The sequence below is a fragment of the Drosophila bipectinata genome, chromosome 3R, assembly GCF_030179905.1.
Source record: "Drosophila bipectinata strain 14024-0381.07 chromosome 3R, DbipHiC1v2, whole genome shotgun sequence".
In the NCBI taxonomy this organism is placed as follows: domain Eukaryota; kingdom Metazoa; phylum Arthropoda; class Insecta; order Diptera; family Drosophilidae; genus Drosophila; species Drosophila bipectinata.
In genome coordinates, this window is record NC_091739.1 from 9,539,937 (window position 1) to 9,567,297 (window position 27,361).

The 27,361-nt window shown below is 44.7% G+C and overlaps 10 protein-coding genes and 1 long non-coding RNA gene across 11 annotated transcripts; 4 read left to right on the top strand and 7 right to left on the bottom strand.

Annotated features, from left to right (window-relative positions):
• Positions 1 to 149: 149 nt before the first annotated feature.
• Sld5 (DNA replication complex GINS protein Sld5) lies at positions 150 to 1,080 on the bottom strand. The gene is made up of 3 exons (XM_017246624.3): positions 883 to 1,080; positions 379 to 832; positions 150 to 317 (listed from the first exon to the last, which is right to left on the bottom strand). The coding sequence occupies exons 1-3, from the start codon at positions 991 to 993 to the stop codon at positions 196 to 198; spliced, it is 687 nt and encodes a 228-aa protein (XP_017102113.2). The 5' UTR covers positions 994 to 1,080; the 3' UTR covers positions 150 to 195.
• Positions 1,081 to 1,100: 20 nt separating this feature from the next.
• On the top strand, positions 1,101 to 1,824 carry LOC108128811 (pre-rRNA-processing protein TSR2 homolog). Its single transcript, XM_017246625.3, has 2 exons — positions 1,101 to 1,258; positions 1,320 to 1,824. The coding sequence occupies exons 1-2, from the start codon at positions 1,133 to 1,135 to the stop codon at positions 1,776 to 1,778; spliced, it is 585 nt and encodes a 194-aa protein (XP_017102114.2). The 5' UTR covers positions 1,101 to 1,132; the 3' UTR covers positions 1,779 to 1,824.
• On the bottom strand, positions 1,630 to 2,288 carry PIG-P (phosphatidylinositol glycan anchor biosynthesis class P). Its single transcript, XM_017246628.3, has one exon. It carries the CDS (start codon positions 2,286 to 2,288, stop codon positions 1,815 to 1,817), a length of 474 nt encoding a protein of 157 aa, XP_017102117.2. The 3' UTR covers positions 1,630 to 1,814.
• Positions 2,254 to 2,747, bottom strand: Tcs6 (Threonyl-carbamoyl synthesis 6). The gene is made up of 2 exons (XM_017246627.3): positions 2,603 to 2,747; positions 2,254 to 2,542 (listed from the first exon to the last, which is right to left on the bottom strand). Exons 1-2 carry the CDS (start codon positions 2,635 to 2,637, stop codon positions 2,254 to 2,256), a joined length of 324 nt encoding a protein of 107 aa, XP_017102116.2. The 5' UTR covers positions 2,638 to 2,747.
• A 79-nt stretch (positions 2,748 to 2,826) lies between these two features.
• RpL34a (Ribosomal protein L34a) lies at positions 2,827 to 3,593 on the bottom strand. Its single transcript, XM_017246626.3, has 2 exons — positions 3,522 to 3,593; positions 2,827 to 3,464 (listed from the first exon to the last, which is right to left on the bottom strand). The coding sequence occupies exons 1-2, from the start codon at positions 3,584 to 3,586 to the stop codon at positions 3,020 to 3,022; spliced, it is 510 nt and encodes a 169-aa protein (XP_017102115.2). The 5' UTR covers positions 3,587 to 3,593; the 3' UTR covers positions 2,827 to 3,019.
• Positions 3,594 to 4,068: 475 nt separating this feature from the next.
• On the top strand, positions 4,069 to 6,522 carry Lipt2 (Lipoyl(octanoyl) transferase 2). Its single transcript, XM_070281504.1, has one exon. The coding sequence runs from the start codon at positions 4,139 to 4,141 to the stop codon at positions 4,835 to 4,837; it is 699 nt and encodes a 232-aa protein (XP_070137605.1). The 5' UTR covers positions 4,069 to 4,138; the 3' UTR covers positions 4,838 to 6,522.
• Positions 4,877 to 6,721, bottom strand: LOC108128792 (tRNA (guanine(10)-N2)-methyltransferase homolog). Its single transcript, XM_017246601.3, has 4 exons — positions 6,608 to 6,721; positions 6,335 to 6,487; positions 5,485 to 6,280; positions 4,877 to 5,427 (listed from the first exon to the last, which is right to left on the bottom strand). The coding sequence occupies exons 2-4, from the start codon at positions 6,461 to 6,463 to the stop codon at positions 4,892 to 4,894; spliced, it is 1,461 nt and encodes a 486-aa protein (XP_017102090.2). The 5' UTR covers positions 6,464 to 6,487; positions 6,608 to 6,721; the 3' UTR covers positions 4,877 to 4,891.
• Positions 6,722 to 6,813: 92 nt separating this feature from the next.
• Positions 6,814 to 10,850, top strand: eIF3a (eukaryotic translation initiation factor 3 subunit a). The gene is made up of 4 exons (XM_017246600.3): positions 6,814 to 7,011; positions 7,120 to 8,204; positions 8,259 to 10,491; positions 10,550 to 10,850. The coding sequence occupies exons 1-4, from the start codon at positions 6,963 to 6,965 to the stop codon at positions 10,597 to 10,599; spliced, it is 3,417 nt and encodes a 1,138-aa protein (XP_017102089.1). The 5' UTR covers positions 6,814 to 6,962; the 3' UTR covers positions 10,600 to 10,850.
• A 596-nt stretch (positions 10,851 to 11,446) lies between these two features.
• On the top strand, positions 11,447 to 18,515 carry srl (spargel). Its single transcript, XM_070281502.1, has 7 exons — positions 11,447 to 11,791; positions 13,935 to 14,054; positions 14,112 to 14,217; positions 14,284 to 15,054; positions 15,110 to 16,947; positions 17,012 to 17,157; positions 17,215 to 18,515. Exons 2-7 carry the CDS (start codon positions 13,957 to 13,959, stop codon positions 17,409 to 17,411), a joined length of 3,156 nt encoding a protein of 1,051 aa, XP_070137603.1. The 5' UTR covers positions 11,447 to 11,791; positions 13,935 to 13,956; the 3' UTR covers positions 17,412 to 18,515.
• On the bottom strand, positions 12,593 to 13,811 carry LOC108128873 (uncharacterized). The gene has a single exon (XM_017246721.3). It carries the CDS (start codon positions 13,665 to 13,667, stop codon positions 12,666 to 12,668), a length of 1,002 nt encoding a protein of 333 aa, XP_017102210.2. The 5' UTR covers positions 13,668 to 13,811; the 3' UTR covers positions 12,593 to 12,665.
• A 5,354-nt stretch (positions 18,516 to 23,869) lies between the features above and the next one.
• On the bottom strand, positions 23,870 to 24,786 carry LOC138926663 (uncharacterized). Its single transcript, XR_011443275.1, has 2 exons — positions 24,255 to 24,786; positions 23,870 to 24,116 (listed from the first exon to the last, which is right to left on the bottom strand). It is a non-coding gene; the product is annotated as an uncharacterized lncRNA (long non-coding RNA).
• Positions 24,787 to 27,361: the final 2,575 nt, after the last annotated feature.

Sequence of the window (27,361 nt, forward strand, 5' to 3'; positions counted from 1 at the left end):
AATTTTCTAATTCAAAGAAGTTTGAGTAATTTTAAATTAATAGTAATAAAAACTAGAAAAATGGATTTACCCGATGGAAATACATTTTTGACTTTTTTAAACTTTTAATACTAGCAAAAATGGTTGTCTTAAAATACCAACTAAAATCATTTTAGAAAGTTTAATTTTTTTATATTTTTGTTTATTGATTACCTATTATATTAGTTGTGCCTGATTATTCTGTATCAAGTCAGCAACTAGTTGATACGGAATAATATGCTGGGACCCAGCCGCCATGTCCACCTCCTCGTCATCAACACCCACGATCACAGCCGGAACTAAAATAGTACCAAAATATATGTAGCAATTCATAAAGAAAATTAAAATTTAGTTAATTACCCGCCACGTTAGCCTTCAGGAAGACATGGCTCATAAGGTTGGGTGTTACGATTCTCAGCTCAGCCTCTCCGCGCTGTTGATTGGGCATATACTGGGTCGCCACCTTGTGAAAGTACTCGTCAACATGTCCGGCAAAGTCCTGTGCGAATTTAGTTTCTTCGGGGGACAGTCTCTTCTCGTCCGGATCACGTGCTTCCTCCTGGTTCAAAATATGCTGGGTGAAGGTCTCGATCTTCTGTAGCCGGCACCGCAAATAGCTAGCCATAATATAGCGGACGCGCTCCAGCTCCATCCCATGGACCACCGCACGAAAATCATTCTTGTCCAGGTCGCGCATCTGCTCCTCCATGTGGGCCACTTGCGATACCATTAACTCCAGCATGTCCACTTGACTAGGCAGGATCTCGGGGGCGCACATTTCATTGATCCAGGCTGTTTCGAGAATTTCCAGGACCTGAAAACAACAGGTGATAAATTTTTTTTTATTTTAATTTATTTACTCACCTTTTGAGCTGTTATTTGTTCCATATCATCGTCGTCCTCTTCCTCTAACCCCGCTCCATCGCTTACATCGTTCTCCATCTGAGTTTCGGGTACATTTTCCTCATCCGACATGATATTAAATCCTTTTGTTTATTTTGCTAGTTTTTTTTTGGCGCAATACCATTTATTCGATGTGAATGCGCAAAGTGTGAATGGCATCGGTGTTGTTGATGTACTTATGTCACTTTCCAACACTGTAACAGCACATGCGATGGCAACTGCACAACAAACCGAATTCCAAAAGAATTTTCGCCTGATTGTTGAAAAGATTTTCAACCACTGGCAGAATCTGCGGCTAGCAGTGGAGCATGGCATGGGTGGACGCAATGGCCAACAGGTGACATCCTTGTTTCACTCAAAAAACGCGATAATCTAACCTTTCTTTTCGACAATGCCAGGTGGCCATTGAAATCATGGACTACACATATCAATATTGTGTAGGAAACGATAACATCACCCAGGGTGAACTGCAGGAGGTCCTGGAGGAACTAATGGACCAGGAGTTCAACACGCTATGCGACGATAACTCGATCCCTGAGATCTGTCGTAATCTGTTGCGCTACAAACAGCTGTCCCTGCAGAATCAGTATCCGCTGATTGAGGCTGAGCTAAGCAAACTTCCCGCCGGAAAGGAGTGGCTGCGCCCGGATGTAAAGATCGCCTACACTCCCATCGACGGAGACTCGTCATCCGACGAGGATATGGATGATGATGATGATGAGGATACTGGAATGGAGGAGGTCGACGAGGAGGCTCCCACAACAAGCGGCAGAGTGACCCGCTCACAAACGCGAAAACAAAAGGCTGAAGATTTCGTGGAACCAGAAGAAGGCTGGACCACTGTGCGCAGAAAATAAATATGGTGTAAATAAGAAATAAACCTTGTTACTTTTTTAGTTGTAATATGCTGTATTTACTTCCTGGAGATCCAGGAAACGAAGTGGTGCGATGGGTGTTCGTGTTATGGACTGGTGTGTTGTCTGGCAAAGATTGCAATTAACTGGGTCAGCCACTTTTTGTTTATATGATGAGTTTTTTCCATGATTTAGCTGATCCCAGGAGCTGAAAGCTGTTCCTTTCGGCAGGACCAATTTGGGATCCACCACAGATGAAACCGAATCCACATTTACTGTCATCGATAGATTGATGGCTGGATAAATGAGGAAAGCGAAGAACCAAGCGAACACTATCACTAAAAATGGTACAAAAACAGCGAAATACTTATCCGGCAGATACGAGTGCAGGCCGAATTCGATGGGTATAAAAGCCCACGCTACATAAACGAAAAACAACACCGTAAATAACATGTAGAAGGCAAATCCGTACACCGCTCTATGCGGAGTCGGTGCTGGACTGTGTTCCGGCATCTCCGCTGTTCTCTGGAACTGTGGGTTCCCCGAAGTGCTTAATCGTGTCCTGACAGAGAAGCAGGCTCTCGAAGAAGGATGTGATGGCCGTGCGGAGGTTTTTTACTTGGTCAGCTTCGAAATGCACCACCAGGACGTCGTTATCCAAGCTGAGGGTTTTTTGTACGAAATTCCGGCGTGGTTCCTGGTCGACACTTAGCACCTTGTAAGCGATTTCGGCGAGGTGTGGCGTTTCGAACGGCACTCTTATTGTGCTGTACGTTGGTGGGATACACGTCATTTAGAACTTATTTTCAATTTATTATAAAACTTACGATTCGTTTGGTTTATTCGCAATTTTTGGCATCATAGAAATAATGTTGGTCGAAAGCAGTCTTTAATGTTAACTAAAAATCGGAATGGCTTTATAAGAAGAAGCACGTGCGGCTTGTTTATCTCATCAGCTGTTTACAAGAACAACGTTTTCCTACCTTTTTTTAAAAAAAAAATATGTAATTTTTTTAAACTTTAAAGTATCAATATATTTAACAAATATATATTTTCTTTTTTTATGTAACTGCAAAATATATTTATATTAAATGCTTATTTCATAGACATTTCGTTAAATATATCCCAATCGCGAATATCACAATAAGAAAAAGGTAACCGTTTAGTTTTGTTTGTCTAGTTTGCAGTTTATTTTACAATGAAGCTTTGCCCATTAGCTTGGTGGGTTACGTAGATGTTTCATCTCACTTCTTGGTCTTGATGGGTCCCTTAGGGGCGGGCTTCTTTCCGGCGGCCTTGGCACCAGGTTTGCCAACGGTCTTACCAGCGGTCTTACCAGCGGTCTTGCCAGCAGTCTTGCCAGCAGGCTTCTTGGTAGCAGCCTTCACGGGCTTCTTCTCCACCTTCTTAACTGGCTTAACCAGGGTATCATGCTGGGTCTTCAGAGCCTTGACAATCTTCTGCTCCTCGAGGAGAAAAGCACGAACAATGCGCTCACGCAGGCATCCATGGCACAGGACACCTCCGTAGGTGCGGCTCACGGTCTTATGGCGCTTGGACAGACGCGGACGCTCGCTGGGGCGGGAAGGAGTGATGCCCTTAAGCTTTTCCTTGCACTGTCCGCAACGCGGCACAGTCTTATTCTTCTTGACGTACTGGTACACCAGACGGCCACCAGGAGTGCGAACACTAAAAGGTATGAATTATTAGTAAAGTTAAAGTAAAACGATATAGTTGAAAACTTACATGCGCCTCTTGTTGGAGCGGGTGTTGTAGGACAGACGTCGCCTCAAAGTCAAGCGTTGAACCATTTTGCCGCTGCAGATTCCGCACCAAAACAAAGCATTTCAATTGCCCGACCAGACAGGAGCGGGGATATTGGGGAAAAGATTATAATGTGATACGACCATTAGTACACGGTTAACGTTTTCCCGCATTATTTGAACCAATTAAACGCCTCTCAGAGTCGTCAGATCGATTTAATTACATGCGGAAGAATTTTTGTACGTACCTTAGCCGGAAACAAAAATCGAAAAGAAAGTGTGCTGGACAGTGTTACCAACTACCTATCGGAAGTTATAGCTGAACATGGCCAGAAAATAGCCAAAAAAAGGTAGGTTTTTCAAAAGACAATAAAAAAATATTAATTTTTAATAGTTTTCATTTAAATTGGATCAAATTTGGTTCTATCTGATATTTTTAAATATGAATGATATTAAGATTGTATAACGACTGTTTAAAAATAAAAAACCCAAGCAAATGAAGAAAAGCAATCTGGCTTCGTCTAGTGTTGATTAACAACCCGACGACCAGTGTTGCCCCTTCAAAAAAAATAATTCAGTCTTGAAAGGATTAACGGAAATATGTCCACAAGCCGGCCCCTAGTCACTGTTGTCCGGGCCGGACTTCATAATTACGCTGCGGGATTGAAGCTGCAGAATCGCCTGGCGAAGACCAATCAAAGCCTAGATGATTATGCGAAATTTCGTAACTACCTGGTGCTCCAAGAGCACGATCCCGTCTACACCATAGGAATACGGACAAAAGGATACACCGAGGCTGATGAGGAGAGGCTGCGAAAGCTGGGGGCCGACTTCCATCGGACGGACCGTGGTGGCTTGATAACATTTCATGGCCCTGGTCAGATAGTGGCCTATCCGATCCTTCACCTGCGTCAGTTCAATCTCACAATGCGCAACTATGTGGGCACGCTGGAGCGCATGGTAATCGAAACCTGCCAGAGACTTGGCATTCCAAACGCTAAGACAACCATGGATACGGGAATCTGGGTGGGTGACTATAAGATCTGCGCCATCGGCGTCCACGGTTCACGTTACGTCACTACGCATGGAATCGGTCTCAACTGCTGCACCGACCTTAAGTGGTTTGAACACATAGTGCCCTGTGGCATTGAGGGCAAGGGCGTTACTTCATTGAGTAAAGAACTGGCTCGGCACGTCAGCACCGAAGAGGCCAGTCGGACCCTTCTTAAAAGCTTTTCCCAAATATTTGACTGTCGCCTGGAGGAGCAGGCAGACTCCAGAGCGTGTGATACAATTTAGGATCCAATACGTGTGTATTTACAAGCCTACGAAGTTAATTAAAATATCTATTTATTAGTTAAATCTAGCCTTGTTCAACTCGCACTTCTTGGCGCGCCCGTCGGATGGAACTTTGCCACGCAGCTCCATCTCTGCTCTTCCCAGCTCTCGTTGCTCAGCCTTCCGCATTCGACGTTCTTTCCGCGATTCTACGGCACTGTTGAAATACCGATCTCTGAAGTCCTCTGACGGAGTCGCCACCGGGAGCTGCGTCGTTTCGGGTACACTGTACTGGCTGTGCTTTTCGTATGTTAGTAGCCGTCGCGATGTGTTGCCAGTTAATCTCTGTTCGGAGTTAGCCACTAGAGTCAGATTATTATGTTGCGGAACCATTTCTGGGTTATAGTCTTCGCGGTGGAATGGAAGCCAACAAACTAGGCGTCCACCTAGTCTCAAATGCTTTGCAGCGAACTCAAGCAAGTCGCCGTACAGACTCTGTAGCGAGTAGTGTGATGTTGATGGATAGTGCACCATGTCATCGGTCCTCGTGCTGTCTTTGCTATTCGCTTTCGTTTCCACCTTCTCGGTGGCTTCTCGAATTCCGTAGGGCGCTGAAATCAGTCAAATGGAGTTAAAGAGGATGCCAACAGCTGGACATTAATACCTACGGTCTGTGATGATACAGTCGAATGAGATGCGGGGATGCCACAACGGGTTGGAGAAGTCCGCCACCACCACATCCATGTAACGGTCAGCGCATCCGTACTGCTTCAGATTCGCACGAATGCTTTCATCCTTTTCGCGGATCTTTTGGCTTATCCGGCTGGGTCGGCAGCGGGCGTGCACCATCATGTAGTCTATGTCAGCTCCTAGGACATAGCCACCCCACTTGGCAGCGCTCACCAGCAACGATCCCGTGCCTACAAATGGGTCAAATACGAGATCGCCCTCCTTCACCATTGCCTGATTGGCCATCAACAGGCTAAGCTGCGCGTCCATACTGGTGTTTCCTATGAACTTTCTCTGCTTTAAGGACAATTCCTTGATCAAATGACGCTGTCCATGCGCCAGAAGACGGCCAAACAAGATATCCTCGGGCTCTGGCGGTACAGCAGTGGGGTCCAAGCCCCAGAACTCGATGTACCACCATTCCACGCTGGGATTTTTTAAGTTAACTGGTCCCTCTATGGGGAGGTAATCCATCGTCTCAATTTTCTCTATTTTTTCTCGCTGGCTGAAGTGTTTATTGTATGTCTCCACTGTGATTTTAAAGCTGGTATCAGGCCGAAAGTATGTCGCCAACTCATCCTTGTTTTCGTCAACATGGGCACGGAGACTTTCGTGAAACTGGGGAAACTTGTTGGAGTGCGCGTAGAGCTCGAAAATAGCGCGAAGGGCAATGGACCGGGAGGCGTAGAGCAAGGCTGTCTTCTCATCAGGGAACTCCACCAGCCAAAAGGGTTTCTATAAGCACAAGGCATGGTTATATTTGAAGAGAAGAGTCTGATTTTGACTTACCAGTGTCTGTTCGGTAACCGGCCGAAATTGAATTCCGAACATCTTAACGATTGACTGAAACTCGGATATTCGGAATTCGACATGCTCTTGGGCAAACCACAAGATGTACTTTCGCCACAACTTTGTCATTTTTTAATATTGTGGCTTAGTCAGCTTAAAATAAAAGAAAGATTAAATATTTTACTTTATTTCTACATTTTCATGTATCAACTTAAAAAGTATTTCGGATCCACACTTGTTATTGTTTGGACCCAATTTTAACCCAAAACTCACTTTAAAAAGGAATTAATCTTTTAATTTAATGAATTAATATTCTATTAAATAGGTTTTATTCAAGGATTATTCTTAAAATCCATAATTTGACTATTCCGCGTGTATTTGTTTACATTATATTCCAGGGATACCATAACATGGGATCGTGAGTCGATATCAACTATCGGCTGCTGACTCAGACTATCGATAGCCGCAACGTGCCGTCAACTCGGCCATTTTGCATAAATCTTGTAGGCCACACGTAGGCGAGCCGAAGATTTTAACAATTTTCAGCATCTCCAGGCCTCAAAACCGCCCAGACGTAGTAACAAAATCTGCATAAAGTGCCAGTTCATACTAATTAAACAAGTTCAACATGGCTCGTTACACGCAACGCCCGGAAAATGCCCTAAAAAGGGCCAATGGTAAGCCTACTGAAAATTTTCCATGCGGTGCCAAAGAGAACTGTCACTCTCTCTTTATCGGCGCGATGACGCTCTGAGCCACTCTCATCTCTCTTTGTTTGCCCCCAGAGTTCATCGAGGTGGGAAAGCCCCTTCGGGCGCTGGATACCCTCCAGGAAGTGTTCCGCAACAAGCGCTGGAACTATGCCTACTCGGAAACCGTCATCGAGCCCCTCATGTTCAAGTACCTGTACTTGTGCGTGGAGCTGAAGAAGTCCCACATTGCCAAGGAGGGACTTTTCCAGTACCGTAACATGTTCCAGCTGGTTAACGTAAACTCGCTGGAGAATGTTATCCGTGGCTATCTGAAGATGGCCGAGGAGCACACGGAGGCTGCCCAGGCGCAATCTTCCGCTGCCGTGGCTGTGCTTGAGCTGGACGATCTGGACAACATCGCGACGCCTGAGAGCATTTTGATGAGCGCTGTCTGTGGCGAGGATGCCCAGGACCGCTCGGACCGTACCATCTTGCTGCCGTGGGTGAAGTTCCTTTGGGAATCCTACTGTCAGTGCCTGGAGTTGCTTCGCGTTAACACCCATTGCGAGGCTCTGTACCACGATATTGCTCGTATGGCGTTCCAGTTCTGCCTCAAGTACAACCGCAAGAGCGAGTTCCGACGCCTTTGCGACAAGCTGCGCAAGCATCTGGAGGACATCTGTAAGAGCAGTAACCAGACCACTGGCGTCTCGATCAACAAGGTTGAGACCCAACAGCTGTGCCTGGACACTAGGCTTTACCTTCTGGACTCTGCCATTCAAATGGAACTCTGGCAGGAGGCTTATAAGGCCATCGAGGACATCCACGGCCTTATGGCCTTGTCCAAGAAGACGCCGGTGCCCAAAACCATGGCCAACTATTACCAAAAACTGGCCATGGTCTTCAGCAAGGCTGGTAACCAGTTGTTCCACGCGGCCGCTCTTCTGAAGCTCTTCCAGCTGACTCGCGAGCTGAAAAAGAACCTGACGAAGGATGATCTGCAGCGCATGGCTGCTCACGTCCTTTTGGCTACTCTTTCTATTCCATTGCCATCGGCCCATCCCGAATTTGATCGTTTCATCGAGGCTGACAAGAGCCCTCTGGAGAAGGCGCAGAAGCTGGCAGTGCTTTTGGGATTGCCCCAGCCGCCCACTCGAGTCTCTTTGCTTCGCGAAGTGGTAAGTGGTATGAAAATCCCAAGCTCGCCCGGATAATCACGTTCATTATTTTAGGTGCGATTGAATGTTCCCCAACTCGTGTCCGAGGACTTCCGCAACCTGTACAACTGGTTGGAAATCGATTTCAACCCCCTCAATCTCTGCAAGCGGATCCAGTCTATCGTGGACATCATCGAGGGAGGACCGGCAGAGAGCAACCTGCTTACTCCCTACATTCAGTCGCTGAAGGACGTGACCATCATGCGTCTCATCCGCCAGATATCGCAGGTGTACGAGAGCATTGAGTTCAAGCGGCTGTTGGAGCTGGCATCGTTCTGCAACATCTTCGAGCTGGAGAAGCTGCTGGTTGAGTCTGTGCGCCACAACGACATGCAGATTCGCATCGACCACCAGAAAAACAGCATCTACTTCGGTACCGATCTGACCGAGAGCCAGCGCGAATACCGCCCCGATGGTCCTTCTTTGCAGTCCATGCCCTCTGAGCAGATTCGCTCCCAGCTCGTCAACATGTCCACCGTGTTGACCCGAGCTGTGTCCATCGTGTACCCGAACCGGGAACGCGACCAGCGTGCCAAGCTCCGCACTCAAATGGTGCACCACTACCATGAGATCAAGGATCGTGAGCACCAGCGCATCCTTCAGCGCCAGAAGATCATTGAGGATCGCAAAGAGTACATTGAAAAGCAGAACAATGCTCGTGAAGAGGAGGAGGCGCGTCGTCAAGAGGAAGAGTCGCGCAAGGCCAAGCTGGCTGAGCAGAAGCGGCTGGAGCAGGAGCAGGAGGAGCGTGAGAGGAAGCGCCACCAAAACGAAATCCAAGCCATTCGTGAGAAGAGCCTCAAGGAGAAGGTGCAGCAGATCTCGCAGACGGCCCATGGAAAGAAAATGCTCTCTAAGCTGGACGAGGAAGGTATCAAGAAACTGGATGCCGAGCAGATCGCCAAGCGGGAGAACGAAGAACTGCAGCGCGAGGCCAAGGAACTGCAGTCCAAATTGAAGAGCCAGGAGAAGAAGGTTGACTACTTCGAGCGCGCCAAGCGCTTGGAGGAGATTCCCTTGTTCGAGAAGTACTTGGCTGAGAAACAAGTCAAGGACAAGGAGTTCTGGGAGGCCACTGAGAAGACACGCATCGAGAACGCCATAACTGAGCGCAAGGACGCTGTTAGCCAGCAGGAGCGCCTCAAGCGCATGTACCCAGACAGGGACGAGTTCCTCGACGCGCTTAAGAAGGAGCGTGCCTCCCTTTACGTGGAGAAGCTTAAGAAGTTCGAGATTGCCCTCGAGGCGGAGCGCAAGAAGCGTTTGGCCGATCGTATCGTGCGTCGTCGCGAGGAGCGCCGCCAGGCATTCCTTCGTGAAAAGGAGGAAGAGCGCCTCCGCAAGGAGGAGGAGATCCGATTGGCTCAGGCTGCTGAGGAACGCGCTGCCGCAGAGGCCAGGCGGTTGGAGCGTGAAGCCGAGGACGAGAAACGCCGCGCCCAATATGAGAAGCAGCGTGCCAAGGAGGAGGAAGCCGAGCGCAAGATCAAGGAGGACCGGGAGCGACTGGCCCGCGAGGTGGCAGTTGAACGCGAACGCAGTGAAAAAGAACGTGACACTTGGCGCCCTCGTGGTGGCGACCGCCCAAGCGCACCGGCTGGTGGAGCCGGAGAGTGGCGCCGTGGTGGTCCTGCAGCTGGCGAACGCAACGATCGTGGACCGGAGCGCAGCGAACGTGGAGGAGAACGTAATGAGCGTGGAGGAGACCGTACTGACCGCGGAGGAGAACGCATCGAACGTGGTGGAGAGCGGATCGAGCGTGGAGGTGACCGCGATCGCAAGGACGAAGGTGATTCCTCGTGGCGAGTACGAAGGGAACCAGACTCTCAGCGTGGTGCCGGACCCAAGGAAGCTGGTGGCGCTCCACCCTCAAGGGATGACAAGTGGCGTAGGGGTGGTGACCGCGAACGGGATCGTGACTTCCGCAATGACGGTCCTCGTCGCGATCGTGATGAGCGTGATGACCGTGACCGCGGTGGATTCCGCCGTAACGATGGACCCCGCCGCAATGATGAGCCCCAGCGCGAAGGTGGTGGCAATTGGCGCGATGCTCCACGTCAGAGTGATCGTGACAATCGTCGCCCTGGTGGCGAGCGACGCGACCGCGATGGGCGCGATGTTCGCGGCGATCAGCGTGGACCTGCGAAGGAAGCCGGCAGTGGTGGTGGCGGCGGCGGAAACTGGCGTACCGCTCCCGCCCCACGCGACGAGAAACCTGCAGCTAAACGTGAGCAGCCCCAGGACAAGGGTAAGAACATAAAGAAAAATAACAGGTGCATATAATCATGGAACCTTATTTCTTGCAGAAAACAAAGGCGGTGATGATGGCGAGTGGACTAGCGTAAAGCGCCGTTAAACATCTTATTATATAATTGGTGGCTAAAATGTAATGTCCGACATTTTTCGTACGCATATATACATATACAACACGTAAACAAGTTTTTCATTTTGTGCGATTTGTACTTTATCAGAATAGAGCTGTAGTTGGCTTAGTATATCACCAAATAATAGCTTGTGCCAGATAGTTGAAAATATATTGGCTGCTCATAAAAGTACTTTCGAATAAAATAATCCGTTTCTAAATAATAAATAGTATTATCAATATCATCTCTGAATTTACTATTTTGTCAACGAAAACTAAAACATTGGAAGGTAGAAACCAAATTTCTGATTAAACCTCTTTGTGGATAGCCTAGTTTCCTGGGAACTTGGTGAATCATTTTTGCTTAACTTTAGTATATAAAGTCCCTTACGAAGTAATTGGTGTGTAGTGGAGTAAGTAGTTCCCACATCGCCTCTAGTAGTAAACATGTGGGTTATGTGTTAGCTTCAAGTATTTATGTTTAAAAGCAAATATTTATATTCCCTTCACAAAAAATAAAGGAACAAAATGTATTTAATTTTCAATATTTATTTTCTCACAGTGTTGAGTCATAAGTAGTGTTACCATAATACCGCAGGAATTGGAAAAATAAATAGCTTTTTTTGTAGACTTGTTAGTCCTGTTTTGTTAGGACTTGTACTACAAGTCTTGAAGACTTGAAAAAAACATATATATCAAAAATTAAAATATAGATAGCTTTTTCAATGATATGGCTTTAAAGTTTCGGCTCTTTTTAAAAAACAGCTGGATCTGGCAATAAAACAGCTGAAATGGCAATCCTGGCCGCAAGTAAAGAAGCGTTAGGTCTACAATGATTTCAAAGAGCCTGGCTACACTAAAGCTACCTCTGCCGCGAAACTCCACGTGAACATGTTTTTGGCAGTGAGTGGATCCCAAACTTATGAGTGAAATTGAAGTTGATTCGCAGTGCATGGTCGAATTGTAGCCAATTAAATTGGTTTTCAAAGTGCGCGGTACTGAAAGTTGGCCAAAAGCGTGAATTTCGAAAGTGTGTTTGTGTAGGTGCTGCAGACGCGGCGCTCAACATGTGAGGTTAAAGCAGACGGACAAACAGACGGCGGCAACAAAGCTAAAAACAATTGTGATTGTCGCCCAATTCCACAAGAATTTATCCAGTGCTCGGCACCATATACGATTTTATAAGGTAATTGAGGCTGCCGACAGCAGTGGGAGACTGCTTTCACAGGTGGAGCGGGTGCTCCGCCATGGTTTCAAAATTCAAATGCATGCGAATCGGCTGAGAACCAGATTCGGATTTCGTCTGTGTCCAGTGGGGTTTCTTCCTGCGAAAAAGCTTTCCAAACAGAGTGTCGAGCGGATCTCGTGCGTGTGTGAAATGTGATAGTGAAGATTATCAGAAAGTATTGAATCAGATTGTTGTTAAGCATAAAAAGCACATGGCGTGGCGGCGGCATTTACCCACACACGTCCGTCTGCGCACACTCACACCTACACGTGGTTGTGGCCCAACACATGTGCGGTATGCTTCCTCCTCCACGAGTCGAGGTTTGTTATTGTTGTCAGCGAGTGATATTCATTATTAAAAATTATTTTTGGCTGATAGGCCTCTCCAACGCTAAGCTATTATCATCGAAGCAGGCAGAACATTTTTATTTAAATATTCTAATCGGACTGCAGGTTGCTTTCTCTTGCCAGCATGTGACAAGTGGTGCAACTGTCTATTTATATCTAAATATATACAGTTTCGAGTTAAAAAAAAAAAAAATCTAATGAGATGACTGAAGCTCAGCAGCTTATGAAAAATTTGATTAAATTTAAATAATAAACCCATACTCCTTATTCTGTCACAACGGCAACACTGGTGCCACGCTGCTTTTTGCCGCTCCCTTTTCGGGCTGCAATTGGATTCTGACTTCACCACCAGTGTTGCCAACTTGTTGACTGTTTGGCACTAAATTCAAAAACGTTGTTGGTTGCTTGCTTGCACTCTTTGGACGTTTATTTAAACTAAAATTAGTGAACATCTTTGTAAAAGGGCTGTGTGGAATGTTTTGGAATTAGGTCATGTGTTTCTTCGACTTCATCTGACGCCTTTCACGTGGTGATGCGAGCATACCATGCTTGCTACGCATCTTCTCCACGAGTTCTTCGCGGTTAGCGACCAAGTCATTCAGTTGCTGCTCCACCCTGTCCATAAACGGGTCTGGACAGTGGAGGTACGACTGGATCACGACGTTCCTAGCGGCCAGGTCGGCAAGCTGTTGTGCCAATTGCTCATCGGTGCCGGTCAGCATAAAGTATCCAGTGTTGCCGAACACTTTCGGCGGTTGAATCGGCGGCGCTTCTGGTGTGGTAGTGGTCGCATCCTTGGAGTCCTCTTCGGTTTGTAGTGTATCAGGTACCTCAACAAAGCCAGCACCCTGACCGGGATCTGAGCAGCTTTCCCGTGCCACTGGACGCTGCTCAGACCTAGGTCTTAACTCCAACGGCCCCCGATCTCCCTGCTTGGCTTTGTTGAGGACTGTGTTGATTTGTGCCTTGATTTGCTTGCAGATTTTGGTTACCAGGCTATCATTCAAAGAGGGCTTCACCTCTTGACCATCGTACCAATTTGTCTTTAGCACTTCAAGAGCCACGTTGTGGGACGTTGATGTTTCGGCAAGTTTCTTGAAAACAGGTGGGATTTGTTCCGGACCTTCAATGGAATATTGTTGACGCGACTCCTCAGCCGCTAGTCTTTGCCCCATTTTTGCCGATTTCATTCCTCGCTTATAGTCTCGCACCAGTTTCTTCAACTTCTTCTTGCCAAAGTAGCCCCTGATCTTATGCCGTGTCAACGGAGGTCCCATCGCATCGACAGCTGGGCCACCCTGGGATTGTTGCTGGGACGGCTCGTCATGTGTTGTGGTATTCTGAGCATCTTCATCCGAAGCCTTGGCATCCTCAACCGCATTCTGACCTCCAATACTGGCCAAGATATTCAGACGAGCTTCCTCTTCCGCCTTGCGCTTGGCTTCGGCGGCCTTACGCTGGCGTCTAGTCACTACCTTTTTTGGCATTTTTCAAATAATACTTACTTTTCAATAAATATTTATTTTTCGAAAAAATTTAAATTTATTTCAATTTACGATTCAAATTACGATTTTTACGAATTTTTTACTATTTAAACTTGTACCTTTACTGACCGACACTGAACCTCAACTGACTAGAGCCTAGATTTAGGATTTAACGAAAACTTGGGTATTGGAAATCTTGACAGTCAACTTAATGAAACGGCACCTTTGTTTTTAAAAAACTTGCAAGTAACCTATATAAATATTTTACAGATTCACAAAGCATTGAAAAGAAATGGATTCCCAACTGATGAACGTTTTCCATGAGGATCCTTTTGAAGGAAACTTCGTCAAATACGAGACAGAGCCAAACTTCTGGTCCCCCAACGATGAGTAAGTGCTTGTTACTTTCTAATCATCCAGATAGATGATTACAAAATTATCTTTCAGTCTGCAGCTGACGGACACGCTCAATGGCATTCTGCCCATCGCCCCCACAGACGAGTCGCTTCTCAATCACAGCCGCGAGGAGGATCTGCAGAACAGAAGGAATATGGTAGGTGTTTTGGGTCTCGAAATAATACGTGCGAAGAGGTTCTACTAGTGTCGTTTCCTTGCGTAGCTGATGTACAGTGAATTCGTTGAACAGCAGCTCAGCGACCAGAATGGCAGCCAGCTGAGTGCTCAGGTCTATCAGGCCATGGACGACAGCGAAGTCGATGTCTATGACCAGCAGCGTCAACTGAGCGCCATTGTGGAATATGATGTCATGGAATCGGAGGACGAGGATGCCCGGAGCCAGTGCAGCGTCTCCACGTTTAGGACTCGCACAGATAGCTCGTCGATTGGGGACTACGAGTCGCATTCCAGCGATTACGAGGACGAAGTGGACGACGACATTGTCGAAGATGACTGCAAGTCCAGTAAGGGAGGCCATACTGCCCCAATTCAGAGTTTCGAGGATCGCAAGAACCGAACTTTGAGCACCAACACCATCACCTCGGAAGTTGATGCCTTCGGGCTTAACATAGACGTTAATAATTTTGACTTAGCTGACTTTATAACCAAAGATGACTTCGCGGAGAACCTGAACGCGTGTCGCATGAAGCAGTCGACGGTTCCTAAGAAATCTGCTGTTCAGGCAAAAGCATTAGTTGCTTCATCTGCGCAACATTCGGCGTCAGTGACTACCATGTCGCTGGACTCCGATACCGAAGACGACTCCGATTCTATAATTGACGTGGAAACCATCGATGTTGTCGACGTTGACGAGTCCGTATGGGCTGACCAGGCCGCAACTGCTGGGGATGATTTGTGCTATACCGATAATGTCAAGGCTGACCCTTCATGGTGCCCTAAGGCTGCAAAGAAGCCCACGCCAATTGCAAAAGAGGTGAGTCCGATGAGGTTTTTAATGAAATAAGATCCAACAAAATTGTATATTTCAGTTGCAGCACAAATCCCCAGAAGTGGAACCTGCTGTTGCTCCAGCAGCACCTGTCACCAAACCGAAAACGGCAAATATTTGCTTGGTTCCCAGCAAGAAACAATGCGATTTTCTGAAGCGTAAAGTGGGAGTCACTACGACCACGTCCAAAGCAAGCAAGGCGGCGACAAAAAAAGTACAGGACGCTTTAAAATCGACAAGCACGAAGCCGGTGGTAAAGCCAGTTAAAGCTACAGGCCTCGGCTTGGGTGGAAAAAACTTGGCGCTGCTAAAGCAGCAAAGGGAAGGCGCTGCCTCTCAAGATGCGGTCAAGGAATCACCATCACCGGCACCTACAACCGTACTAATTCCGTTACCGGTGCCGGCTCCGGTCCCCAAGCGAAAGCTCAATCTAGAAGAGTACAAACAGCGCCGTTGTGGCGGCGATTCAATTCCCAAATCGAAACCTACTCCACCTAAGCAGCCGAAGCTGGACGCCGGCAGCAAAGTATTGCCGCCAGTGGCTATTGAGAAACCCTCACTACCTCCATCCCCCCAGAAGACAGCCATAGCGAAAATAGTGAATAGCCTGAAGTGCCCGAGCAAGGTGGCTGACGCCGTACCCATGGACCCAATTACTGTTGCCAAGAACAAGGTCCTGCGAATGCTCGAGATGAAGCGAGCCCAACAGCTGAAAATAATAGATTCTCGGGTTTCCGCAAAGGTGCCTCGCGTCACAAAGCTACCGCCACTCAAGGACATTGTCAAGGGCACCTATTGCATGGAAGTAGAGCCAGCCGATACCCCAATCACTGCGCCCAACAACAAACTCCACCCGGATTATGAGGAGATAATTATAGTATCGGTTGGTAGCAACACAGACATAACGATTCCACCGAACCAGATCAGTAAGGTATCGCCCCGTTCGCTCCTAAAATCATCTGTCCTCCTGTATAATATTTCGAATGGCCATGATGCTGCCACGAACATGAACAACTCTTTGCTGGCCAGCATACAGAGTGAGTTGGTGAAACAAACCGGCAGCACCATACTGCCCACCTTTGCATCGAAGCCCGATCCGGTCAAGAATCCGGTCGACAAGAATGCCCAGCACGGCGAGGATATGATCATAATGCACTTGCCCAAGGACCGTGTGCGCAAGACACTGGTCACCATGGAAACTCAAACGGACTTTCAACCGGAATTCCCCGTGTTGGCTCTGCCAAAGTCTGAACTAACTGCGCGAAAGTCCCGGGAGCGCGTTAAGAGAAAATATCGCAAACGGCGTAACGACACGGCTTCGGGCTCTTCCAGTGGGTCATCTTCGGATTGCAGTAGCCTGGACTCCTATAGGAGTCGGTCGCGTTCCAATTCCGTTGAAAGGCTGCGCAACTTGGAGGCCTCTGCCGTGGGTGAGGGAAGCAGTATTGGAAATTGTGGCTACTCCTCGCGCAGTACTCACCGTCATCGCAGTTCGGTTAGCTCGTCCTCGTATTCGGAGGCCGGAGAACGCAGGCAACGTCGTACCAGTTACAATAAACGGCGTGCTAAAAACCAGAAACCCAGCAAGTTTTCCAGCTCTGGCTCGGAGAACAGCGACCACGAAGGAGGTCGCGGTCTCAGTCCGCACAATAGTCTGCAACCAAAGTCTGATCCACGCTTCCCCAACGAAGTCTGCCAAAACAACAACAACAATCGACGTGGATTCATGGATCGCAACGTCTCACAGCCGGCTGTGGAGGAGCGGAGGATCGTCTATGTTGGGCGAATAGAACAAGAGACCACCAAAGAAATGTTACGCCGTAAATTTCTGCCATATGGAAGCATTAAGCAGATAACATTGCACTACAAGGAAAATGGGTAAGGATCAGAAGCAAGATCCAAGCTGAATAGTAGACCTTATATCATTTGTAATCCTTTTCAGAATGAAGTACGGCTTTGTGACGTACGAAAAGGCGCAGGACGCTTTCACAGCCATTGACACAAGTCCTAGAGACTCACAAATCAACATGTATGACATTAGCTTCGGAGGGCGACGTGCATTTTGTCGCGCCACCTATGCTGATTTGGGTGAGGAACTATATCATTACGCCTTGGCCCGCTCTATAGCTTAATATATTATTTCAGATAATGCTGGTATCAACACTTACGACTCTTATGTGTACCCAAAGGAGGCACCGGCTCCGAAAGTTCGGGAGGACTCGTTTGAGGCTCTCTTGTTGAGTGTTAAAGCTAAGCTGAACTCTGGAAAGGCTGCCACACCTGCCCCTGCGGAGGCCCAACCAGTTGCACCATTTGTACCTCAGGACGAGCATCGCATGTGACATTTTTGCAAAAACATAAATGTTGTTTTTAACTTATTTCTGAGAGGGTGAAGTTAGTGGCGAGCACCCTACCAACGTTTATACAAATCGAACTGTATGTTCCCCAAAGTTGCTAGCTGTACAGTTTAAAAGCCTGATTATTATTCATAATTTATCGTAAAATAGTTGACAGAGCTATGCATTGCAAGCAATAGAGCAAGCATGCAGTTGCAATATTCGGTAGAACCCTAAATGGAAGCTAAAAACAAAACAAGAACTTGAAAAGAAAATGGAATTGTGATAACCGCGTAATGCATACAAGTCAAATATTGCATGTAAGTTAGCAGATCCATAGATTCATAGATCCATAGACATAGTTGAATCCACTCAAAAAAGCTTTGTAACAGTCTATCTAACAAGCCAATGGAACTGAATTTAAAATAACACAAAGAATAAGTTGAAGCCACAACTACTAAAATACAAACACACAAAAACAAAGTAACATGAAAAGAAGTAACAAACGAAACAAATGCAAGATGTAAATTTAAATTATCCCACAAAATCGTAGTATATATTTTTGAGAGAGTAAGAAAGTCGCATGCAGCATGCGCCGGCCACGAATTAAACTGTTGATAATTAAACTTTGATATTAGTTTGTAAACAGAATTTATATACGTACGTTTATTTACTCGGTACCCTTTGAACAACATCCAAAAATGCCAGAAGAAATGCTGCCCCCATCCTCTAGCTACTTTTTAAAATTTCCCCTCAAAATATTTGCCAACAATCAATAATTTTGAATTATTTTTTTCCTGAAGAAGTTAAAACCCTAGGTTAGAGGGAACAAAATTGTTTTTCTACTTGTTTATCAAAATACCTACATTTAGTTTTCCTTTTGTCATAGTTAATTTAGTTGGAACTAATTAAAAAGTAATAAGTTTAAACAAGGTAGTGTTTGTAACATGAAGTGCCGATGAACACGTTGAAAATTGCGACCTATTTGTATCCTAGACTCAACACATTGTATTTTTATTAGCAACAACAAATTGTTCTCTAAGTTCTTTTGTACTATTCTCCTATTTGATAATTTAATAAAAAAGTGTTTGCTTGTCTCAGCAATATGAATTTCAATCGACTTTTAAGAAATATTTATTTTATCATGCTTTAAGTCTCATCTGAAAACTTTCGAACAACACTTGTGGATCAAAATGTAGCTATAACCGAGTAAATTGTGTGACAATTAATTACATTGTGTTTATTGTAGCATATGTTGTTATTGTTCAACTGGTAAACAGGAAAACAAGTGAATTGCGTAGCCGCCCTGTAGGACCCACACAATGCTGGCCGAGAATGGATTGTATAAACAGGAATGGCGGCAGAATAGGGACAATGCGACTGTGGCACTGTTTGCAGATAACGAAACGGGGAAAACTAAAACGGAATTTCAAAAGCTGCATTGGATGCCTCAAGTTTGTGTGTCGATGTCGTTTCCCAGATATAAAGTGTCACCTGCAAGCTCCTTCAACTTGAACAGACAACGGGCGTCTTGAAAGAAGTTCTCAAGCACTCTCGATGAATTCTACGATTTCAAATCTCAACTTTTCCTATAAATAAAAGATGAAATTATATTCTATAACTTCATTACTTTGGTATTTTTTGGAAAATCACTTCAATTAAAATAATCAAAGCTGTTATAATGTTGTTCTTTTTCAAGAATGAGGTAAGAATTTAATTTTAAAACCGCCGCGATTTAACTTGGCACTTAAATCCTTTAAAGAGCTGTCCCATTTCTGGGTTCTCTCTTTTATGTTGGACTACGCCTGCGCCAGCCCTCCAATCATTTCTAGCCCCCGCCGATACTGATGCCAAATTGTGTTTTGGTTTCAGTTCTGTTTTGGCCATTTAGGAGTGCGGTTCGTTTCGCAAGTTCGAGGTAGGACTATTGACGAAGTTCGAGTCCTTTGAAGATGTACTAGTGTGTGACTTGTGGGTGTGTGTATGAGTGTTAGCGGTTGCGACGGTGACTACCAATTTCGGGTCTGTGTCAGTGGGTGAAGTATCTTCTGTAAACACGTGAAAAGGCACTCGATTTAATAAAAAAAACAATCCGCTTTTTTAAAACTCATCAGGATGACCAACACGGATATGTAGGCACACAGTATATAGCACTGATAAGGAAAGGTAAGACTACTCCAATTAAACACCCCTGTCAGTCACTGAAACATAAGAGTGATTTATGTTTTTGAAGCACCCATTTCGGTGGGAGGGTCCTGTGAAGAAATGGTCCATCAATCAAGCCAACACACTCCAAAGATGTTGCCGCCGAAAAGGTTTCTGAATATACATATGCTTGTGGGGCCTGACGAATGCCAGCCATTAGTTAAAAGTTGAATAAAAAGTGCGGCCGAGGCCGGAATGCTTCCTGGTATTCATGACCTACGGCAGCTTATGGCAGCTGGGATGATTCTTGTATCCGCAGGAACCTGAAACATGAAATGAAAATGGAAAACTCATTTCCCGTCGCCAAGAAACGCAAATTGAATATGCTTCAGTCTGGACTGGCTTAGCCCTAAACAGGATATTGTTTTTCGGATACCTCCGACCAGACGGGAAATTAGCATTTTAGGCGGATTTATTTGGCGGCGGCCAAAAGGGGTCCTGATGGGACGCCTGGCTTTTGATGTCTGTCCATGCAAGCAAAAGCTGCCCACTTGGCATCGTTTGCTCCTGACAGCTCAATTAGGCCGCCCGAAAGGCAGATTACCTCCTGGTCCTGGCATTCAAATAGCCCAGCATCAGTCTCTGGGTCACAAAGGACATAAAGGCTTGGGGCCTCGGCTCCGCTCTGCTGCCACTGCCAGGTTACTAATCGAGAAATCATCCTGGCACGTGACCAGCTGTGGTCTGGAACCCATCTGTGCAATCGGTGCCGGTCAGCAGCAGGCACGGGCCATAAAACAACGCCACGTAGCGAAGTTTTATGACAAATATTTATATTGAATTTGATTGGTTTTTGTTTCCGATTTGCTGATAGAACACGGAATGCCATATAATACGAAGGCATTAAATGAAACGAAAACAATGGCATCAGTCTTCGTTTATTTCTTGGAACGTAAAGTGTTTAGTTCTTTTGTGTACATATGGTAGCCTACAGTAAGAGCACAAAAATCTTTAAGGTATCTTTAATGAGTGGTCTGCCCATTAAAGTATGCTACATATATGTATAATAAACCTCATATAGAGAAAGGTTTTTTTTGATCTCATCTTTTGTGGGTCAACTTACCGACTTCCTCCAATTAGCATGCAGCGGGTAACCCTGGAAGAAGCTCTGCCACACCACGACTCTCCCCTTTCCATATAATTATCAGGACTAATTATTCATTTCTGGTAGACTCTGAGATAAACGCGCTCTAATTAAAATCATGACAACCGAGAAGCACCAACTCCACATCCTCCTGACGTTGAAATTTCAAAGCAGATGTGTTTTTAGGTCTTTATATTACAAGTCAAGTTAATATTCTCTTTATTTCATAATAGAAATAAAAGTAATTTCAAGCCTTTCACTCTTAGTTTATTTTAAGCTTCCATAGTTTTAAAGATATTCCATTACTAATTGGGCTTTTCATTTGATAAGTTCATCAAAAATAACTACCAACTTTCTTGGCATACTTTAGGATGTAAGAGGTGTTCTTGTTTATTGACTTACCTGTCTACAAGCCTCCTTGAATCCTTCAAAATGTACGTATGTGGAAACGGTTTATGGCAAACAAAGACCATCCTAACCCTCTTAGGAAAGTGACGAGACGTAAATATAATTTTTTAGGATGTTTGCCTTTTGCCTTGACTTGGCAAAGGCCCCAGGGTTTTCACTGCTGACTTAACTTTCGAAAGTTTAAAATTGGATTGGGCAGAAGGTTTAACTTTCCCGATTTGACACTATTCGGAAATTTAAGCTTTGCGAACTTTTGAAATATTTAGTGGCGGAAAGTCGATTTGATTTGACTGTTATATTGCGAAGTTAAGTCAACAATGTTCTAATTCAAATGTATTTATTTATTTAATTCCGTAGCCCCATCAGGCAGCTTTTGACTTTCCCAGTACCCCTCATCCAGTACCTACCATGAATTCAATCAAGCGAAAAGCGAAAATATCAACAATAACCATGGGAGGATAGTGGCTAGGGGGGGTGAACGGAAAATGCCCAAAAAGGGCGAAACCTCCATTTCGAACACGTTAAGTCCACAAACAATAAATTCTGCCGTTGTTGGCCAGAAGCAAACAAACCCCTTTATGGCCATGGCTTCGGTGTTATTATGTTATCACCCACGGGCCGCATGGTGCTGAAGCTCGTTGATGGCTTTTAGGTGCTTGATGCTTGGAGCGAGGTGCCAATGCTTATCATAACATATGCAATAATAATCCATGCCAGATGTCCCGCAGCGGCAGCCGCAAAGGACGACATAAATTTTGATAATAAAGGCCAAATGGGGCCACAGAATTGGATGGCAGTGGCTCCTCTTCCCGCTGACCGACCGGCCGCCTTACCCTCGGCTTCTCTATTGCCCTTTGCTTCTGGTTGTTTCGATGGTTTATTGTTTTGTCCAATCCTAACGAGTGGGGGGAAGGAACCTGCCAGCCGGAGAACCCAGTGATTGGCATTTATGAGTCACGGCTGTCCGGGCTGACCAGCAGGCCCATTAGGGCCAATTATTGATGGTCGCCGTGCGGAAGTTGGCGGAATTTTCGAGCCAAAGTAACTAACTAGATTACTTTCCTGAAAGCTCTATACTTTTTTGTTATAAATTATATTGAAACCAAAAACTTATTTTTAACTTTATATGGCACGAGCTGAAAGGAAATCGAGTTAATGCAGAATGCAAGTTAATTGAATTATAAACGGTTCTGTAACTAAAAAGCCAGGATAGTTTCAAGGGGTGGTTCATATTCCTTTAAAAGCGGTATGAATTTTACCTTAATAAATATTAAAATCAACTACTCGAAGAGTATTATTTCTGTAGGATTCTTTATGAAATGGATGTATTTTTTCCCAAAAAAAGGTACGCAAGATTACTATAGCTATATATTTGTAGCTGAAAGTATATTTTAAAATAACTAAAATAAAGACCTTCCTTAAATAGCCCCACAACCAAAGTATAAGCCGATTTTGTAATTTTCCAAACAAAACCACAAAAATGTCAAATGATATGGAATATTTGCAGGCTTATTTGAAAGCTTTTAACAATACATGGGGCTTGGTTCGGTTATCTGGCTTAAATAAACTTTAAATATTTAATTTTCATTCTGATGGGTCTGAATTAAATATGCCTGTCGCAGAGAAGCCATTTGTCGATCCACACACACGCGCACACACTAAATTAAAATGTAATTTGATGGAACAAATGAAATAATTCATTTACATATGTGAACAGACGCAATAATTGCGCATCCGCCAGGTCTCCCTAGCCAATAGTGCGAGGCTATAATGCAATTACCAGAGTTTCGAGAAACCAAAAAATGTAATTAACGTTTGTTCGAGTTTAGTGAAGCGCTGCTGCTGTGGCAAACCACAACGAAAAGGCGTTGCAAAAACGGTTGAAAGACAGCCTGAACTTTTCGCAAATTACCTCTGGTGGCAACTAGGCTTCGAAGTTGCTACGTACGGGTCGGGGTTGAAACCCACCGACGAGGTGGGAGGAGATGGGTACCTCTGACATCCTTTTAACGTTGAATACACATATGCCGTAGGACTGTGACTATGTATGACAAAGTTTCGGTTTTAGCGCTGGCCACAAATTTGCTCAGCACTGAGAAGATACTAACGGGAGTCCTTGTCCCAGCTCATGCATGCATAACTAATCCCCGGAATGTCCTGCAGCACTGAAAAGAAACCCTTTGCATACGCCCTGTACAAACGGCACTATTTTTTTTCTCAATCTTCGAAACACAGCATGGTAGTATTCATAGGGAAGACGTCTTTGGTCCACTTGTACTGCCCAGGAATATTTTTCCTGGGCCAAGGATCCTTGAAAGTTTGTCGCTTGGCTGGTGCTTGAAGGTCATTGGGATGCGTCCGGCGGATGGAGCCACCATTATTAATGTAAAACAATTAGTGTAATTGGAAAATATCCAACAACACCAGAGGAGAACGCATTGCAATTTGTCGTGCTGCTTAATGAGCGGAAATAAGCTCCAAACAAATGTCTCTATTAATTTACAATTTGCCCGAACAATACGAGATCCAGCATTTAATATTAATATTGCTATTTATTTTGGTAGAATTTCGGGAGCACAAAAACGAACGAGGTAGGCTTTGTATGGGGTTTCCTTCCATCAAGCAACAAATATTTCATAAAGTCCCAATAGCTTGTGTACATATTCTCTATGGACTTACAATGCATGTATGAAATATGTAATTTCTTTATTAAATCCTTTCATTGGCTACTTTATATACTGCGAGTCCTTTGAGTGAAGTTTGAGTATCTCTCTTGAATGTGGTAGCTTTGAAAATACATGATTTTGGTTCAAAAACTATAACATTTCTTTAACTATCAAAATATTTTGGCTCTTTTTTTTTAATCCTTTTATTGGCTGCTTTATATCCTTATATCCTTTGTGAGTCCTTTTAGTGAATTTCGAGTATCTCTCTTGAATGTGGTAGCTTTGAATAGACATGGATTTTGGTCTAGAAACTATAACATTTCTTTGACTATCTAAATATTTTGACTCCTAATTAAAAAAAAAAAACAAAAATACCAAAATCAACTGACTATCAAATAAAGTACCGACAGGAACATATGTATGAAAAAACGCAATAACTTTGTCGTTTTCGAAAATAAAAGCTTGATGGCCAGTTTTGTGTCATACCTCTTGTCATATATACAATTTTCCATTTTTTTTTCAAATCCTTTCATTGGCTGCTTTATATCCTTATTCCTTTGTGAGTCCTTAATTTGTAGAAAAATACCAAAATCCACGATTCAAATATAGGAACGACAGGACTACAGTCTATAGCAGCCACAAAACGGATGAATGAAAAACGCCATAACTTTGTTATTTTGGAAAATAAAAGCTTGATTGCCTTTTTTGAGTGTGGTTTAAAAACATATGATTTTTTACTTGCGGAGCAGGCCTTGCTTTTTATTTCCGATGATTTTAAATTTCCATACGAGCATTTTGGCCTTTAAAAGACACCATTTAAGGAATCGTAAAATGCTACTCCAGCTACATGTTTATTTTCTTGGTATTCTCCGTATGGTTACTTATTGAAAATTTCACATAAGCTTTTAATGCGCCTGCCATTTACATCCTGGCCCTGAGGTTGGCAGATTATTTATTTTAAATCGGATTCAATTAAACTTATGATGTAATGGTCGACATGATACGGAATAAATATGAGTAAATATGAAATATGAATGAGAAAAGTGTATTACTGGCCGCAAGGGCATAACCAACCCAAGTAAAATTACTTGGCTGTTACGTTGCGCTTATAATGCTGGAAATGCAATCGAGTCGGGCTTTCGTCCTTTTTAATTGGTTACTGAAATGATTTGAGTGAGCCGGAGCCTCGATGAACTTTCATGTTTGGCATCGCCATTCAAATTGCTTTTAAATGGCGCTTCCAATTCAATTAAATGAAATCCCAATCGACTTTGGGGCTGGTAATTAAATGTGGTGCACCAAGAATCAATAAAAGAGCCCCATCAGGCGACGCATTTCTTCCCCTAATTAAATAAAATCTGAAACCTGAATTTTCGGAAGGAAAATTAAAAGGTCCATCCTAATCAAACACGGTGTGTGTGTGTTTTTGTGTGTGTTTGCTCCAAGTAAACAAAAACAAAAAAGCCCCATATTAAATACTCGCTTTAAGGTCCAGAGATGCCGCAGATACCATAGCTCTCCCCAAGGACTCGACGGGATACACAAGCACTCTAAACCGCATTGGATTATGCGTCTTGCCTTGGTTAGGAAAAACAATTTTGACTTTGTTGAATTTAAATAGCCATCTCTTCCCTAAACACTGACGGAAGGATATACAGACAATACAGTATATATATATATATACATATATATATTCTGACAGAGGTATTTGGGTTTTATTTCTCTCGTTTCTGTCTTCTTCAGCATTATCAGCAGAATAAACAATAAAATTTCGTGTAAACAATGTGAGCAGTTCACAAAAGTATGTCGAACGGAATGGAAAAAAAGTCCTTGGGAAGGGATGTGGCTTTTGGGGTGTCAGATGGGTCCGTAGACTCCATAGGTTTTCTCGCACCTTTCCTTTCGGAGGGGGGTATTCTATTGTTTCAGTTATGTACTTGGCAATCTTCTCGTTTTCAGGCATACATAGTATATATTCGACTTTTTCGGATATTAAAGCTTTAAAGATTACCATCCATCTTTCCCCTCGGGCCACCTGTTGTCGGATGCAGACCTCGGCCTCCTTCAAAGCGCACATCGTTTATAAGCATTTTTAGGCTAATTGCATTGAATTAGGACCCTTCAGACGAGTGGAATATTATGGGGGCCACCCAGGGAGCTCAGTCGAGTGTCCCAGCCGGAAACAGGCTCATCCGTCAGCGAGATGGATGAGTCCTTCTGCTGGCAAAATATGCGCGCAATCAATTCCCGCTCAAGCTGATGCGCCTTTTTGGCGACCACGACCAGAGCAGGCAACGCCAAATAGGACCTCCAATCATAATCGCATCTGAAGTAATCATCATAATAAAGCATTGCTAGCTAGCATGGCTAATTGGGGTTCATTCATAAGGCTCGCCGCCAGCGATATTCTCGAAAAAAAGAGAGTCAAAGAGCGGATAGTGGATGTCCTGGCTCCCTTATCCTGCTTGGGCCGCATGCGCCATGCCCGGTCTCTCTGGTCCTTTGTGAGGAAAACTGTAAACAAAGAGGGAGCAGGACAGCGGCCCCAGTTCGAGGATAACGGTTGCTCGGTGTGGGTGAAAGGCGGACCAAAATACGGCGGCGCCAAGCGGCGGAAAACGTAAATAATTGCCGACGGAACGGTGATGGTAATAGCGGCACGTTGCATATCGCTGTGTGAGTGCTTATCTATAGAATCGCGTGACTTTTTGCCGGCGCCAGTTACATCCATCAAGGGTTCGCAGACGCAAAAACAACCAAATGGATATGTTTGTTCTACCAAAACAGGTACACGCCATCGCACACCAGACACACAAGAACATGCAACATTCCACTTGCGGTCGAAATTATGGGCCTCCATTGAGGGCAAAATATCCTGTGCTTTCATGTGCTATCCTGTGTTCTAAGAATTTCAATTAACCATTGTTTTTGGAATCATATTCCACTCTCGTACGTGAGAAGGGACTTCTTATCTCAGGCTAGGTAAACAGAAAAATTCAAATACCCCCTTTATTCAAAGGACCTCTCTCATTGTAGTCACCATTGTTCAGTGGGGAGTTGGGCCAGAGATGTCTTGGCAGAAATTTGGTCCATTACCAACGCCAGGACATTGCAAGTGCAATTTGAATGGGACCCAGCACACATGCTGGCACATACATACCGTATTCACAAAGTAAATGTACAATGTACTTGCCCGTACTACATGTGAGCAATGCCAATCGATAAATTTCAAAGGAAACAAAGTGGTAACCTCTTCACCTCGCATCCTTCGCATTCGGCTGGCAGCGACTTGGTTCTCGTCTTGTGAGTGTTATGAGAATTTCCATCGCACACACAGCAAATATTCCTCGAGTGCGTTGCTGACTTAAGCAAATTGTGTTTGTCGGAGATGATTAGAGAGTATGGGTCCTAGGTTACTACTACATACTACACTGTTACTGCTTTTTTTTTGCTGTCCAATGAAATGAAAAGAAACGAACCCCCCCGCCCCGAACCGAGATGTCAATGAACTCCTCCATTCCGCTTTTTGGGTAGCATGGAATTTACGTGTCAACTTGATTCCTGACGGGCTTTTTGGGGTGGTTTCCTTTGCT